The sequence below is a fragment of the Spermophilus citellus genome, assembly GCF_964194105.1.
Source record: "Spermophilus citellus genome assembly, chromosome: 1".
Lineage (NCBI taxonomy): Eukaryota > Metazoa > Chordata > Mammalia > Rodentia > Sciuridae > Spermophilus > Spermophilus citellus.
The window spans coordinates 15,628,683-15,646,579 of record NC_138182.1 but is presented as its reverse complement, the minus strand read 5'-3'; the positions used below and the strand labels follow the sequence as shown (position 1 = coordinate 15,646,579).

Genomic DNA, 17,897 nt, shown 5'->3' with positions numbered 1-17,897 from the left:
CTATCTCTGAATGACCAGTTTGCCAAAGGACCTGCGTGTGGTTTTTCATGTGCCATTTAATCACCAAAATACAATCAAGGTCTGAAAGATGGGCCAGAATTTTAGAGATTTACAGGAAATCCTGAAGTTTTTAAATGGATAAAAAAAAAAATTCACTGATACAAAGAATAGTACGGGTCAAGTGGGTGGCAGATCTGATAATCAGAAGATGGATTTCTGCAGTCAATTCAGCTGCCCCATGGGCTGAAAAGTGCTCCCCATGAGATCTGGGAAAAGTTCTTTGGAACACAGCCATGGCCACTTGCTGATCTGCTATCTGCTTGATTTCCTGCTGCAGCAGCAAAGGTGGGCAACTGCAGTAGGGACAAAGGGCACCCAGAGCCCAGGCTATTACTAGATGGCATTTTGCAAAAATGCTTGATGACTCCTGTCCCAAAGGGACAGAGACCAAGGGCCCAGAGAGGGAGTACCATGCAAGCTATCAGAGGGAAAGCAGGGAAGCCCAGAAAGATTCTGAGAGGAGCCAAAGTCTAGGGGCAAAGGAGAGGAAGATAGGATATGAAGTTATACCCAGAGGCAGGCAGAGGTGCTAGCCATCAAGCCCAAGGAAGCAGTGGGTCCCAGCCCTGGAAACCACTTCCAGAAGCGTACAGACCTGAATGCAAGTCCTGGTGAGCATCGAACAGCTCCTGACATCTCTCTTCAGCTCTGTATGCCCGGATGGTCCAGAGCCCCTGGAGGGAAGATGACAAGTGGGAAAATACTGGACTCCGTGCTGCAGAAAGAGAGACAGACACAAAACAGAGTGAACTCAGAGACTGGACACAGGCAAACCAGATGCCTTCTCTGTTCTATGGTCATGTGTCCGCCAAGCAGCATATCAGGGCTTTGAGTTTCCAGAAGAAATGTTCCCAGCACCCTGAAGAGGACCCTACCCATTTACCCTCAACCCCCTGGTCAAATCATGCATCACTATATTGGTGGGAAAATAAGGGTCTCTCTGTTTGACCCACCTTTGACCAAATTCAAATTTGGTTATTTTTTTCTTTGCAAACCCATCCTTCAAGGTCCTTTCTTCCATATTCTTCCTGGGTATCTCTTTGGTCAGGAATTATTTTTTCACTCATTTTTGAGACATTAACATTTTAAAAAATTGTTATAGCTCTCACTCTACTAAACTATAAGGTCTTTTCCCGCCTTATATTTTAAAGAGCCAGGATATAGCCACTGTATCTCAGTAACTAGAATGGCACCTGGCACAGGACAGAAACCCAGTGAATAGGCTGAACAGAGTGGCACCTCCCTGCATCCTGAGGAGATCTTTCTGTGCCTATTGGTGCAAGATGAGTCCTGTGTGGTCACTACGTTATCTGGATGCCACACTGCACTTGCCCACAGGACCTGCCCGGTCAAGATATCATTGACTGGCCTTGGCTTCAGTTCCAGAAGCCTGAGGGATAGAAATTCATCCTGGTGTGTGATGGTCACCGTGACCTGGGCCATTGCCCTCGCCTTTCTGGAATCTGTCGGTAGTCCAGTGGCTTCATCATCTTAACAGAATTTTAAAATTTGAATTCTCCTTTGTGTATCTCTGTTTTGATTTAGAGCACGATGTCCATGATGGGTCATGTGTTTTGAGCTTGCTGTCTCATGACCACCAGAGCCCAGCCCTGCGCATGGGGGGATGTGTGGGTTGCCTGTCACCAGGCAGCAATGGTTCCCTGACAGTCTTCACTCTGCATTGTGCAGGACGCTGAACTGGGACAGGGATGCGTCAAGAACACATGACCCCCGCACATGACCTCTACCATCATCTGGGATGATGGAAAATACTGACAAATCCTGTCATCTGTCCAGAGCCTGGAGAAGACCTGCTGGTAAAACATGGAGTGTTTGGGAAAAGCAAAGGTAATTTCATCTTACAAGAAGCTGCATATATTTTATAAAATCACTAGGAATAGAAAAATCAAGAGAGAAACTCCAATTTATTCTCTGGGGCATCCAATAGCCTATGTGGCTACGCAGTTGTACATGGAGGTGCTCACTGTGCACACGGGTACAGCACGTGATCAGGAGGTACTGGGCACACATGTGCCAAGGCAAGGAACTGGGCCAGCAGTCAGACTCCACAGTTGCATGAGCAGGGAAGAAGCAGACGGCCAACTAAGAGCCACTGTGGTCACTGGTGGCACAGCCTGGACCATGGGGTCTGTTGACTGCCGGCTCCTCCCTGGGGCTTTCCCAACAAGGATGTCTGACTGGGAAGACTAACTATTAGGAGTCCTCTCCTGAGATACTGCTTTCAGAAAGAAAAGTTTTCCTGAACATGGATTTACCTACCAACACGTGATCTACTAATGCATGTCATTCCGGCAGAGCCCTGGGCGAATGCAGTGGTTCTGAATGTCCAGCTACATGTGTGTTCTCACTCTGACATCCATGCTTTCGCTTTCTCTTTCTCTCTCTCTCTCTCTCTCTCTTTCTCTCTCTCTCGCTCGCTCTCAGACATACTGAGCAGTGAATTGCTATTCATTTTAGCTTCCTTTAACCTTGCACTTTTAAGATGGTAACTAAGCTCATGATCCAAATAAATAAGGCTGGGAGCCCTGCATGGTCTTTCTGCAGACATCAACAGATGGCCCTGCTAGCCCCCCAGAGGTTGGTCACCCTGCACACAGGGTATTCTGAGAGATGACCAGCTCAGGAGGGTTCTAGGCCCCCTGTTACCCTACCAAGATATGCTAAGGGTCTGCCTTCAGAGAGTCCGAGGACTTACTCTACTGAGCTCTCATTTCTAGAACAAGGCAGGGTCTTAACCCTGTTTCATCAAAGGCACGCAGCTGAGGCAGACATGGTGGCCACCCAGGCAGGTTCTTAAAATGGTTCTTCAGCCTGGCCATTCTCAGGTGCTACCCGTACCAGAAAGTCAAAGTCACCACTGGTTCTCTTCTGGCTGGGCTTGAGAGCAGGATTCACTTTAGAAATCGGGTGTCACCCCAGTCTTGAACACCAGGAAACCCAAGGCCAACTGGGGTACTTCACCTTACCCCAAGAGTTACTGAGGTCCCGCAGAAATCTGTACCATTGAAAGATAACCCTGTTTCTTCCACACTCGACTCAGGGCTGTGGGGGATGCCTGTGGGGCGAGCTGAAGGACTGCAATGCAATTCACCCCCTAAAGGCCTGCAGATGGACCCAGGGGAAGAGCAGGGCAGAGAGATGCAGGCAGAGATCCTGGCCTGCCAGTGTTGCCATAGGTATCATTAATGCTATGGGAGGCCTTCTGGTTATTACTGTGGTTTTAATCCTCTGTGTGCAAGATTCCAGGGCCTTTGGTATAGCCAGCAAGCACTTTCCAAGCACTGTCTCAGGGAATTCTCAGAAAAACCAGAAAGGGCAGGGAATTCTCAGAAAAACCCCAAAGGACAGGTGTTTTTATTGTCTTAACAAAAGGAAAACAGACTTCAGGCCCATTAAGGCCCAAGATTAAATAAATTAACTAGAGTAATATAGATAGGAGCCAGAGTGAACCTGCCTTATTGCCAAGGCTGTGCTTTTCATCTGAGCCACAGTATCCTAAAGGGAGAAAAGCTGGAGTTCAAGATTCTCATGCATCACTGGATACGTTTTTGTCTAGGCTCTGCAGCCCAGTCAGAAAACTCCTAAATTTTTTTTTAAATAATTTTTAGTTGTGGGGCTGAGAATTAAACCCAGTGCCTCGCACATGATAGGCAGGCACTCTGCTAATGAGCCACCACTCCAGGCCCCCAAAAAACTCCTAACTCTTACTTAGCTAATATTCAATAGGCTTCCCCATTACTGTACCTCTTATTAAGCACCTTGAGTTGAACAATATCCCTGGAAATCTGGATGGGAATTCCTTACAATAGCAGACTCAAGGATCTATGGTCTGAACGCATGTGGCATTTGCATTAACACTCAGTTAGCCAAAGCCCACGGCAGACATAGCTAATGGATCATGGCACCCTCACAGTCATGCACTTGGATATGGGGTCACAAGCCAGGCACTGTCGAATGAAGAGAGTTCAGTAGAGAAACACAATCAAGTGCCATCCTGGTTTTATGCCCTTTTCTATGACTGATTGCTGCTACATTCATTTTTTTCAAAAATAAACCAGCTTAAATATCAGCCTAAGATTTCAGAAGCAGCCAGGGCAGTATGATTTGAAAATAAACCTTGGGGCTCTAGATGGCCACGAAGAATAAGAATGAAGTAGGCTTTGCCTAGTTCATTTGGTTATCTGAGGGTAAAAGGGAACATCCGTATTTAGCTAGCTGCAGTCAACTAGGGTACAGGAAACCCACATTCCACAGGGCCATGATAAAGTTGTAGAATTTCGAGATCGAAATTATCTCAAAGTTTTGGGTAGATATTCTCTGGAGAGAAAATCCTGTGTACTTCTTGCAAAAGCCTTCCTTGGGTCCTCTCTCCTCACTTGCACATGGATGAGAAGTGGCTCTACAACAGTGCACAGTCTTCCCAGGGGTTCCTTCTGGAACAACAACCCTTCCTTGAATATACCTAACTCCATTTCATGAGCAGCCTCCACTCATAAAATGTCAAAAGCCTTGTTTCTCTGAAATAGACAGACTAGGGCCAAAGAAACGCACAAAGGAGGGTTTCCAGCAATGCCAATTCCCAATGCCCTGCAGCAATTGATAGGAGCAGAGTGCTACGCACACGCTTGGCACACAGACTGCAGCATTCTGCTTCCCGCTGAATTCTCAGCAATGGAACCTCAAAGCAATTTGGCTCATTCCCCTGATGCCTGAGAATTTTCTTCTACAGCTTTTCTGAAGCTACGGGCTCCATGCAGCCACCAGAAGCCACCAAAAACCAAACAAACAACCTACCCTCCATTGTCACAACAAACAGATACTTTTTCCACGGGGAATTACAGGACTCAATATTCCTGGTCCTGATGTGGCTTTCAAAAAGGTGATTTGGCCTTCAATTGCATTATCCATCACAGAGGTTTTCTGACACCATATCTTCCTCTTTTTAAATTTTTTGGCTGGTATCCTTGTACTTTAAAAAATATATAACAATTCTATTACCCTTATAGCTTTAAATTTTAAAAAGAATGGAATGCATTAGTTTGTACATTCAGGAGATGAGCTCTGGATTATTTCATCCTCCGCAATTACCTGCAGAAAACAGTGATTAATCATAAAACAGTTTCCTCTGTTATCCGAAAGCTAGGAAGTTGAAGAGAGCAACAGATTAAAAGCATTCTAAACTGATTCCCCTCCTCGTGGTCTCAAATAAAGAAAATAAAGAGATTATTTTCAGCATCCACACATTACCAGCCTAAGGGGGGAAACCTCAGCATGTCATTGCACCAAGTACCACTGATAATAAGGAGCACAACCAGAAATCACAATGCTTATACTTTCACATCACTTAACTGCAACTTATTTCCAGTAGGAAAAAAAATTTATTTTTCAAATATATTATTTCTGATATTTATGTATATAGTTCTGATACCTCCTCCTTTCCTTTCTCTAATATTTCCTTCCCTTGCCACTTCTGGTATCTTCAAAAAAGAAAAATTCCCTGATTATTTTCCTTCTAAATTAGTTCTAACACATGAGGAAACATTTCGTTTATTAGAAAAATGCTTCTGAAGTGCTGCTCTGTGCACCGGAAGCATGTCATGGGCAAGAGTGGCAGAGGAGGGTCCCCAGTCTTCATGGATTATTCCAGGGGAGTATTTTTCTACCTTGTCCTTCATTCCTTTTTCCAGTTAAATTGTAAAATTGCACCCAGCAGGCCACCAGTTCCACCTGCCCTAAGGGCCACACTGACTCACGCTGACCATAATACTGTGTTCAATTACCTGATGTTAACGAAGTGAGAAATTCTGAAAGATAGAATGTGCAGAATTTCAGAGGGCTCCTTAATCACTGCACAAATGGAAGCTCAGTTGCACTGCCATACCCACCTGAGACCCTCCGTACTCACTTGTAGATTCCAGGCGCTTGACATCCCTCGATGTTTCCAGGAAGTATCGTCGGAGAACCAAGAAAAGGATGGCCAGGGGAACCAGCGGAATTGCGATCCAAGGAATCACTGCCACGGCCACAGACACCACACTGATCACCACCAGCAATGTCTGGAACAGCAGAGAGACAGGGCCTCCTTACCCAGAGGGCTTCTGAGCCACGAGCACTACTAATGGGTACTTTGGCAAGGATTCTAGTCCTTTCCTCGAAAGACTTGTTGGAAGAGGAAAAACTTTCCCGAACCAGGAAATAAAGGCACAAGTGACAGAGAAGTCACCCATCACTGCTGGGCTCCAAGCACCATGCAAAGAAGGTGCTATGCATCCATTCTTTTGGTACAGTCAACATCCCAAAGAGACAGGCATTATTATTTTCCATATTTAGTGAGTAGAAAGCTGGGATCCAGAGAAAGGCTGCATCCCAAACTACCAGAAATCAAGTAGATGCTACTGGGAAACTGGCTGGTGTCACAGATGAGGCTCAGTTAAGCATGGGTGGCCAGGGGCAAATTCAGGGCTCAGAAAAGGAGGAAACTAATTTCAGTCTTTCTCTTTGGAAGTGGGGAGGCTCCCTCTTGATCCTCTACCCTCTGTTAATATTCACTGAGTGCTGACTGTGTATCTGGCTCTATGTTAAACCCGTCAGATGAATCAACTACTTTGAGGCTTACAGTACCCCTAGGAAGTAGTAGTATCATCTCAAACAGAGACATTGAGGCACAGGGAGAGGAGAAGCAACTTGATCAAATTTACACAGCATCAGGCACAGAAATGGGGGCCTCACACACTTACCCACCACATGTGCCCTCAGTACATAGCCAACTTTTTATTGTTGAGGAAAAAGTTTTTATGTGGACCTCATCATTTGTCTTTGATTTTTCCTCTAAACACCCTTACTTGAGGAATTCCAGAGTTTGTCAACAGGGCCAATAAAGAACAGACAAGACAAATGTGACAAATATTTTAACATTCCGTAGAAATCTGTGGAAGAGTTTTGATAGTAAGTAAACAATCTTCAATGTCTAGAAAGGTTTTTTGTTGTTTTTTTTAAAAAATCTTATTTCCTGTATATACATTTGCTTTTCTGCCATTAGGATAAGCATTTGAAATGTCTATTTCAAAGGCAAATGATAATCGCAAGAGCAGATGCCACTTACCAGGCATCTAAGGGTGCAGAGCTCTGTGCTAATATTCACTTAATTATCAAGTCCCCTGTGAGCTGATTTTATTTAGGGAAACTATCTTAGTCTAAAAAAGACAGCAAACAGAAAAAACCCAAGCCACTGGGTGATGCTGATTTAAGTATTCAGCTTTATCAAGACAAGAATGGCCTGTGACTTAAGATGATGGGGCTGCAATTGAACACTCAGTGTCCCCCTCAAGAGAAGCACACACTAACTCCCTGGGGAGGGCAGAAGGGCCCTGGTCCCAGGCTCTGAAGTTCACAATTGTACACAAAAACATATCACTCGGCAGAAGGCACCGAGTGCTGTGGAAATACAGGGAGGCGTAGACAAGCCCCGCGTGAGAGTTTTGAGGATCAGAAGCTGGCTTCACAGATACACGTGACAGCGCGTGCGTGCGGCTGTCACAGGTGCCTGCCTGTGGTTTTAATTCTCCGTGTGCAAGATTCCAGGGCCTTTGGTATAGCCAGCAGGCACTTTCCAAGCACTTGTGCTCCGCGCTCAGCAGTTCTGTGCCTTCCTCACTGGGTGGCTCCCCAAGGAAAGGGTGAGTGGGTGACACCCCAGAAACCTGTTAGTGTGCAGAGCTCCTCAAGTCAGTTTTTTGGGAGGATCATGGCAACCATATTGTAATGAGAAGAGGACTGTCACTGGCATTTGCGTAATAAGAAAACTGGTGCCTAAGAGCTTGGCCATGAAGTCAGTGTCATGGAGAAGGCTAAGAGTGGTTGGTATTCTGGGAGCCCAAGGCCTTAGCGGCCTGCAGGACCCAATGCAGGGAAGTGCTAAGCACCCCCCCCCCCCCAGGAAAGAGGAAACTTCCAGAGCCAAGATCTGATGGGAGGAGCTCCTGGAGTCAAGGTGAGTACAGACACATGCACCCTCCCGGTCTCTATAGCAACAGCAGTACACAAACCAGAGGGAAGCAGAATGGAGTTTCGGAGGAACAAATCCCGAGTATGGGAATTCCAGCTGTTCCACCCCTTGCCTTTTCTGTCTACAGATGAACTGGATCATACACTACTCAGAAGTCAAAAGGTTTTCTGTTCGCTCGGAAGAAGGACTTTTTAGCGCCTTCCAGGCCTGGTCTTGGGTTCACCATCATTAGTTTTCAGGGGGGAAAATAAATCACCCAGGTAATTATGAGAAAAAATACACAATTAAAATTTTTAGAGCAAACTTACATAATTTAATTGGGTGCTACTCATCTGGCTCTCTCTAAGATGAAGGACTTCTAGGGCTAATCTGGCCTGCCACAGGAAGCAGAGTTACACTTGAACCAAAGGGCGTTGTGCTCTTTTCTCAGGGTCCATTGAAGACAAGTAACTGCTCTCAGAAGCTCCCAAGTTAGTTTCGGTCTTTCAGATCTTATGGGCCCAAATTTGTAAGCAATTCATAGAAGCTTTCTGGTAAATTCTAATTCCACTTGCGGGTCTTGCTATAAACAGCCTCCCAGTGAAGGGAAAGTCACATTCTCCGCTTTTTTTCATGCATGTGTGTGTGCGTGCACACATACCCACACAAACACAATCTATACACATATATCACTATATATCACACATATAGGTCCCATGCATATATAAACATGTATAATATATAATCGTATGTTTATTTGTATATACATATATAAATTTTTTACCATAAGTTTTCTTAAACTCTTCATGAAAATTGGCACAGGACAAAAATACCTAAGCAAAAAGCTACAGTCTGAAGGGGGAAAAAAGAGATTCCAATATGTGATGAACGTTCCTCCCAAGAAATCAATCTCATCTCTTCCTTCCAGATTCCCAGGGATTCCCAGAAGCTGAACCCATGGTACCCACCAGCCTGCTGCCATGCCAAGGCACAGAGAACAAGGATGTGTGTACAGCCTGGAGAAGGGACTGACCCAAGCCCTGATACCCTGAAAGGTGAGGGGAGGTGTCATTCTGACACACCTGTCACCTTTGGGTATAATAGCTGGGAATTCTACCCCAAGTTTTATAATTCTGCATGAACAAATACAAACAAGTCTTGGATAAAAGCTTTCACTTGAGATTTCATAACTTGTAGTAGGTATGTAGCTTTTAGAAATGACAACTTAGACCCCGAGGGTAAATTCCTTAAGTCTGGTGTGGAGTGCTAGGATGGATTTAGGGCCAATCCTCTTCAATATGAAACAGGAAGGGTGAGACTTCCTGTCGTTCTGAATGTAGTAAAAACCAGGCTATGCAAACAAACCCAAAGGCTGGTGTTAGGGATCCAGGGAGAAAACTATTGGCAGTTCTTGCTTCACAAGAAATAGCTCGGCTTCCCTTATCATTACTCCCAAGTGGGCTGCTTTTGCAGCCAAGACCAGAAGAGGAGGAACAGCATATCCAAAGATCTACAGTCCCAGCCGGGCTCAGAGGTATGCACATGTAATTCCAGTGGCGTGCAAGGCTGATGCAAAAGGATGGAGAGTTCAAAGCCAGCCTCAGCAATGGCGAGGTGCTAAGCAACTCAGAGAGACCCTGTCTCTAAATAAAATACAAAACAGAGATGGGCATGTGGCTCAGTGGTCAAGTGCCCCTGAGTTCAATCTCTGGCAATCCCCCCACCCACTCCAACACACTCTCACACACAAAGACTTCGAGGAATATCATGAAATTGGAGCATGTGAGGTATCCCACTCTGACCACTGGGCAGCTTGATTCCAACCAAGGACACAAGGAAGCAAGCACTTTGTTTCCTAAATTTCTCATGTACCAAAATGATATTGACTTTCGTCAACCATGTTTAAGGTCTATCTTGCTTAAATGTGCATTCTTGACATAAAATGGCCACTAAACTTCATGCCTTTTACTTTCTAATTCTCAGCATTGATAACTTAGAGAACTGGAGGTAACTCAATATTTTTTCATATGCTTGTTTTATTCTATAACCTTTTTTGTTTGTTTGTTGCAAGTCTTTGCTTCTTTTCAGTGAAGAATTACTGTTCTGAAATCGCTGAGCATTTCAGGGATACTAAGAGAAAAGGTACCAAACTCAAATACCTACTTAGCATATTTGGTATTTAAAAAAACAAAATAATAATAATAACAACAACAACAATTATTATTATTATTATTATTATTATTATTATTATTATTATTATTACTATTATTATTACCATCAGGGTTTGAATCCAGAGGTGCTTAACCAGTGAGCCACATACCCAGCCTTTTTTGTTTGTTTGTTTTTTGATACAGGGTCTTGCTAAGTTGCTGAGGCCGGCCTTGACCTGCCTTAGCCTAAGTTGCTGTGGTTACAGGCATGTGCCACCATGCCCAGCATCAAAAAAAGATAAATTTGGTATTTCATTTCCAATGCATCATGAACTGTTGTGTCATTATCAAGAGAAACACAAAAGCTAGATATTGTACATTAGTGAATCCCAAGAAATTAAACTGTGTCCATTCCAGGTCAGCCTCCTTGGTAGTAAGCAAGCATCCTGACCTGGGTGTCAGGACGACAAAGGTGAAGGACCTTATTTACCACTCATGGAAAGGATATCCAGAGCACTTCATCCTCAGACAGAGCTGCCTGTGAGCAGCTGTTTCCAACAAACCACACTTACATCTAAATGAACTGCTAACGAGGCGTGCAAAAGCAATAAAGGAAAAAAAATGATGCTTATGAAAAATGTTAATTGTGGTGTTTAAAACACTGCCCCCAACCAGGAAAATGTTACTTCCTTGCTAGTACATATGGCAAATGTCCTCAGAATATTGAAGAAATTACACAATTTTCTATATCTAGTTGACAACCAAAGGAAAGTACAATTGCCTTGCCCTTTGAAATACCAGGAAAAAAAAAAAAGATAACACTTCATGATGCTTGCCTTGTGTGCAACCTCTTAAGTATTTCACCTGCATTATCTAACTTCATTCTCATATCTGATCTAAGTAGCAGGGCTTATCACCGCCATTTACAAAGGAGAAAACAGGCTCAGGGGTTAAGTCAGATAATACAGTCCCAAGTCTGTTTTCTTAATCTCTGCACAATAGCGCACCCCATGTAAGGTTCATATTTGAAAAAAATGCCTGAATATATTCCTCTTTTACATACATTTAAGAATTTTGTTGGGTTTCCTGTGGTTGTATCTGGCCTCTCTCACGAGATTAGACCTAGATTCTCAGCTAATTAGGTAATGAGTTTGCAAGAAGATCTTAAATTGCTTGCTAACAGAACACAATGAGACATGTTGATTTTAGGACTATTGTTTCAAGCTAAAAAAAAAAAAAAAAAGAAGAAAGTTTCATAAGAAAAATAAATTTGTAAGCCTCAAAAGCAAAATGACTTAAGAAAAGAGGGGAAGAATCAAATTTAATTATTTAGTAAAGACACAAAATCTAAGAACACAAAGGAAGAGTTGACGACTTTGCATGCACAAAAGCTGTATTTGAATAGTGGTAAAAAAATACAAATTTTGTCCCAAGCAGATACTCTAGAATTAATATCATACTGTAATATAACAGGTTTTAATGTATTTTCACGGGCAAATTTCCATTACAAGTACTCGTCTGCCTGTTTGGCATCTGTCTACCAAACAGCTTATAGTTCTGTAGGAACGTCTAGGTATCTACCTGCAATTTACTTTATTCCATAGGATTCTGTTCCAACAAGTGTAGGAAGCTTGTGCCAAATAACTTGTTTCCTATAAACAGCAGTAAAAATATATTCTTCTTATTTTATGCAAATTCATGCCATTCATCCTTCTGCCTCACTCACTCCTTATTTGAACTCTGTCTCATACCTGTTATTAGGCACAAAGTGAAAATTCATATTTACTCATGAGGCCACTTAATCAGTAGACAGTGCTCCTATTACTTGTTTACAGTATTAAAAAAATAAGATCAGCACCATCAAGATTCCTAACACCTCAGTGGAACTGGAAAGCTTTTAATACTGCTGTCAGTCAGCCTCTAGAATTCTGTTCCAGATTCTGATAAGTGCAAATCATCCAGATTGCCTCAAACTATTACTGATTTTGCAGAAGATATGACTTCAGTGCAATAAGGAGTCACTTCTTGGCAAGAAAGAATGGCAAGATTTTCCCTGATTTAGAAAAAAAGAAAACAAAAACAAATACCCGGATGCCTAGTTTTTTGATCAGTAAGCTGTTTACTCATGTGGGTGTCAAAGAGATTCTTCCATCTATTTATTCTAAAACACATGGAGATAAAAAAAATTACCTCTGGATGAAATGACTATCATAACAGATTGTGTTGCTGGCTAACACAGGATTCTTGTGGAAGCACTAAAATTCAGAGCAGGCTGTACAAATCTCCAAGAGTATTAAGAAATAAAAATGTAAGTCCTATCAAATTATACACTACCTTGCAATTACAGGATGAGTCCAAGCAAAGGGGAAAATATGGAAGGCCTTAAAGGTAAGCTCCTAAGCCTTAGCACAGCATCAGCATAAAATTCGCAGGTGTGTCAGTGTGGCACCTGCCCTTGGGCAGTTCAGGTCAACTCTGGTTCCCAGGTCTATTGTTACTGGACCCTCCTTGGGGGGGGGGGGGGGGGTCTCTCCTCTGTCACCTGGATCTTTTGACCTCAGCCAACTCAGTTACCTCTGTTAAGTCAGAACTTTAGGGGATGCTGGCATGACTGATTCGTATGAGGAGATCCACACACATGTTCTTAAGATTAAGCCTTTCTGAATTTGGATATAGTAACCACTCCTTTATCCTTCATTTGGCTGGTGATCTTTTCATATGCAGAGCAGTCCGGGGACCTATGTCATCCTTCAGTTAGCTCTTGAGTCAAGGCCAGCTGCACTGAAGAGAGAATGGCTGGTGGGTTACACCCTGTTCATCAACACAGGAGAGAAGGCAGGAGGGAACGCAGCAACCATTCTTGCCTTTGGTTCAGCACATCTGATCAAAGTCTTCCTTTCCATCTTCCTTCAGTGTCAATAAACTCACTATAAAACCCAAGGAAGGAGTCTGAAGACAGACTACTTTTTAATTTTTTTTTTAGTTGTCGATGGACCTTTATTTTATTTATTTATATGGTGCTGAGAACTGAACTCAGTGCCTCACACATGCCAGGCAGGCGCTCCACCACTGAGCCACAACAACAGGTCCTGAGACTTCTTTTAAAAGGCACATGTTAAGGGCTAGAGTGTGGCTCAGTGGTAGAGTGCTTGCCTGGCATGAGATCCCCAGCACCACACAAAAGGGGGGGAAAATATATCAATTTATATGAATCTGAAAATGTAGTTCCAGAATGCATAAAGCAAAATCTGACAGAACCCAGGAGAAACAACTTCAGTCACAGTGGGAAATTCTGGCCCACTTATCTCAACAACTGATAGAACAAGGATATATAAAATCATAGATGTAGAAGATGTGAAAACATGATAAACAAACTAAAGGCTATTTTCTACATTCTTTTCAAGTACATATGTACTATGCCACAGAGCAAATACCAACAGACTTCAAGGAACAAAAATTATTCAGAATATATTTGACTTAAGTGCATTTAACAAGGACTCAATAACAAACAGAAAATCACTAACTGTAAATTCAGCAATACACTTCTATATAACACCCAGTAAAAGGAAATAAACATAAAATTAGAAAGAATTTTGAAAAAATAAAATTAAGATCTAATAATACTAAAATTTGAAGTATGCAACCAATGCTGTGTTTAGAGGTAAATTTATAGCTCGAAAGTAAATCTTTTAAAAACAGAAAGGCTAGCTAAGTATGGTGGTGCATACCTGTAATCCCACCTACTTGGAAAGCCATAAGGACTCAGTGAAACCCTGTCTCAAAATAAAAAATAAAAAGGGCCAGGGATGTGACTCAGTGGTTAAGCACCCCTGGATTCAATCCCTGGTACCAAAAAATAAAGTTCAAGGCCAGCCTCAGCAACTTAGTGAAACCTTATCTTAAAAAACAACAACAATAAACCCAAAAGGCTAAAAGTCCAGAGCCTAAAAAATCTACCTTAAAAGTATAAAATAGCATATTAAAGTATAAGAAGAATAGAAATTAGAAAAAAAGTAGATACTAATGAGATAGAAGAATAACACCCAAGGAGAAGAATCAGTGAACTGAAAGGTGGGTTCTTGGAAAACAATAATGAAATAAATAAGCTGTCACACTAAAACTAAGCAAGGGAAAACAGGGTGGGTGGGATTACCATGATGGTGATTATAAGAGGATAACACAAAGGGAGCCCAGGATAAACACTGCACCCATTGATTTCACATTTTGACCCACAGGGCACATTTCTTGAAAAATAATGGACAAAGAGCAACATGAGAAGGAATAGAAATCTGAATAATACCATGTCAACTTAGAGTTGGAAAGAAATGAGAAGCATAATCAAAATACCCACAAAGAAAATTCCTGGCCTATAGACTCTCACTGGTGAATTCCATGAAACAATTAGGGAGAAACCCTTCATTCTCTTTCAGAAAACAGAGGATCAAGTAGCAAACAGATTTCCACTAGAAAAACAGAACCAAGATAAATATCAGGGGACTGGTGGCAAGAAATCAGGGGGCGGCCAGGCAGGTCCAGAATCCACACAGAAGCTCTTAGTGCTGGCGATGAAGATGTCATCCACAGCCTTAAGTCTTCTTTAGGGAATCCACAGCTCTTGGGCCTTTTCACTGACTGAATCAGGCTCATGCAGATTAACTGAAATAATGATCCTCACTGGAATTCACCTGATTATGAACTTTAATCACATTTACAAAATACCATCACAGGAACACCTAATGACCACCTGACTAAATAACTGGGTAGTGAAGCCTAACCCAGGTGACACATGAAACTCACTCATGGAATTGAACATCACAAGGAAAAATCCCTTGTCAATTCTTTTCATGAAATCAATGTTTATCTTGAATACCAAAAACTGACAAAAGATTATAAGAAGAGCAAACTACAGACCACATCCTTCAGGAAAAATAGCTACAGAATTCATGACAAAATATCAACAACTGAATACAATGATACCATGACCAGTGGAGTTTATCCCAGAAATACAAGGTTAATTTAACCCAAAAATATCAACTAGTATAATTTGCCATATTACAAGAGTAAAGGAGACGGCTGGGGTATAGCTCAGTGGTAGAGTGCTTGCCTAGTATGCATGAAAAACTGTGTTCAACTCCCAGAACAAAAACAAACACACACACACACACACACACACACACACACACACAAAAAAAAAAAAAAAAAAAAAAAAACAGGAAGGGGAAATAATTATATGATTATCTGAACAGGCGAGGGGGAAATAGTTGTCAAAATTCAAACTCCTTTTTGATTAAAAACATTTTTAACTCTGAATACTGGAAATTATTCAATGTGTTAACAGAAAAAAAGGTCAAATTACCCAAGTCAAATTTCCACTGGAAAATACACACACACAAACACACATACACAATTGTAATTAACCTCCTTCTTTATGGGAAAATACTGACATTTTTCTCCCTAAATGTATAAGTAAGCCCTTATCACTACTACTCTCCATTGTACTGGCAGCAAAAGCCACACCAATAAATCAAGAAAAGGAAATAAAAATCATAAATATGGGAAAGAGAGAAAACTTACTATTTGCCACTGACATGACTGTATATGCAGAAAATTCTTCAGAATTAAAAAACAATAAAACAATTCCAAGAAATGCAATGTGAATTCAACAAGTTCAATGACGGGGTCAGCATACATAAATCAACTGCACTAAACACTAGCAACAAAAAGATGATATTTAAAACAGTACCCTCTACAGAACAGGAGAGTATCAAATACTCAAGAATAAATGCAACTAAAGAAGGGCAATATGGAAAACTACAAAATATTTCTGAGAAAAATTAAAGAAGAATTAAGTAAGTGGAAAGATATACCAGGATGATAAATCAGATACTGAATATTGTTAAGATTTACAGACATCCCCTGCCACGGCCCCATACTGATCTATGGCTGAAGACTCCTGTCAATCTCCCAGCATGGCTTCCCCATCCCCACCACCACTGAATGGTATTACAATCAAACCCAGTAGCAAGACTTAAAAAAAAAAAAAATTGACAAGTTGATTCTAAAATTTAAAGGACCACAATGCACAAAATCTTGACAAAAGAGGTACAAAATTGGAGGACTTGGGTCTCATGCTTTACTAAAATGAACAATAACCAAGACACTGTGGCACAGACCCAAGGACACACAGATCAGTGTAACAAAATCAAGTGCACAAACAGGACCTGCTCACAGGCAATGAATACCAGTCTTTTTAACCAATGTGGCTGGAATAACCAGGGGTTGAAAATAAAAACAACAATAAAAACCAACACAAGACTCATCGATTCTTAAAAAGGCAGAGCAACAGGAAAGTATCTTCACAGTCCAGAGGGCAGCACCAAGGTTTCTTAGGACACAAAAACTCGTACTACACAAGAGAAGATTTAAAAAGAGCATTAAACACTAGCAACAAACAGAGAATACTTAAAACAATCCCCTCAACAGAATAGAAGAATATCAAATACTCTGAGCTTCATCAGAATTAAAACCAACCAAAAAGAATATTAAAAAGCACACTTGTGTATGCATAAAGTCCTATGTTCCATCCCCAGCACAGCAAGAGAAAGAGAGAACTAAAGGTCAGAAAGCATGACACCGGGCTGGGGTTGCGGCTCAGCGGTAGAGTGCTAGCACCTAGCCTGTGTGAGGCCCTGGGTTCGATCCTCAGCACCACATAAAAACAAATAAAATGAAGGCATTGTGTCCAACTAGAACTAAAAAATTAAAAAAGCAAGACACCAAGCAGGAGAAAGCATTCACAAAGCACTAATATTAAAAATACATAAAATGTACATAGAAATCAGTGACAAGATTTTCAAAAATAGTTTTAAAAAATCAGCAAAAGATCTGAACCAATATTTTACCAAAAATATCTAAATAGCCAATAAGCATGTATGAAAAGAGCATGATACCATTAATCATCAGGGAAATACAAACTAAAACACCAACCACATCAGCTATACCCAGGAGGAAGACGAAAATCAAAATGACTAATAAGACTAAATGTTAATAAGCACTCAGAGCAACTGGACTGCCCATAAATTGTTGGTGAGTGTGTAAAGTGGTACAAGCATTTCAAAAGACTCTTTGTTCATGTGCTCTGTTTTATTTTTTTAAAGTAAACATAATCCTCACTATAATTCAGCAATTTCACTCTTAGGTGTTTTATCTAGGAGGAATGAAAACATATGTGCCCATAAACACTTGAATAAAAGGGTCAACTGCTTAAAAAGGAAAAAAAAGCAACAATCCAAATGTCATGTGCAGAAAAGATAAAATCGGGTATCTTCCTACAATGGGATACTTACTATTCAGGAAAAAATTTAAAAAGAAACCCTCAAAACATGCCTGGAAGGAAAAAACATTAGGATGAGAAAGATAATCCAGCCACAGAAAAAATATATTCTGTATTGATTTCTTGTATATGTAGGTCAGAAACAGGAAAGCGAATCTATGTTGAAGGCAATGTGGGCGAGGCTGGGGTGTGGAAATTGCAGTATGGCACAGGAGACATTCTGAGGGCAAGAGAAATGTCCTATATCTCATTTCAGAGTGGCAGTCACAGAGATGTGCACAATTATCAAAATCCAGCAAACTAAAGGACAAAGTTTATTTTATTGTATGTAAACTACATCCCAATTAAA

General features: G+C 41.5%; 1 protein-coding gene across 3 annotated transcripts in view; it reads right to left on the bottom strand.

Moving 5' to 3' along the window:
• ABCC4 (ATP binding cassette subfamily C member 4 (PEL blood group)) overlaps positions 1-17,897 on the bottom strand; it is a 226,338-nt gene that overhangs the window by 48,065 nt on the left and 160,376 nt on the right. For all 3 annotated transcript variants that reach the window (XM_081281510.1, XM_081281509.1, XM_081281511.1), the window contains 2 exons: positions 5,987-6,137; positions 656-775 (listed from right to left, as the gene is read on the bottom strand). In XM_081281510.1, coding sequence (XP_081137636.1) covers positions 656-775; positions 5,987-6,137 — 271 coding nt within the window. The remainder of the gene's footprint in view (positions 1-655; positions 776-5,986; positions 6,138-17,897) is intronic.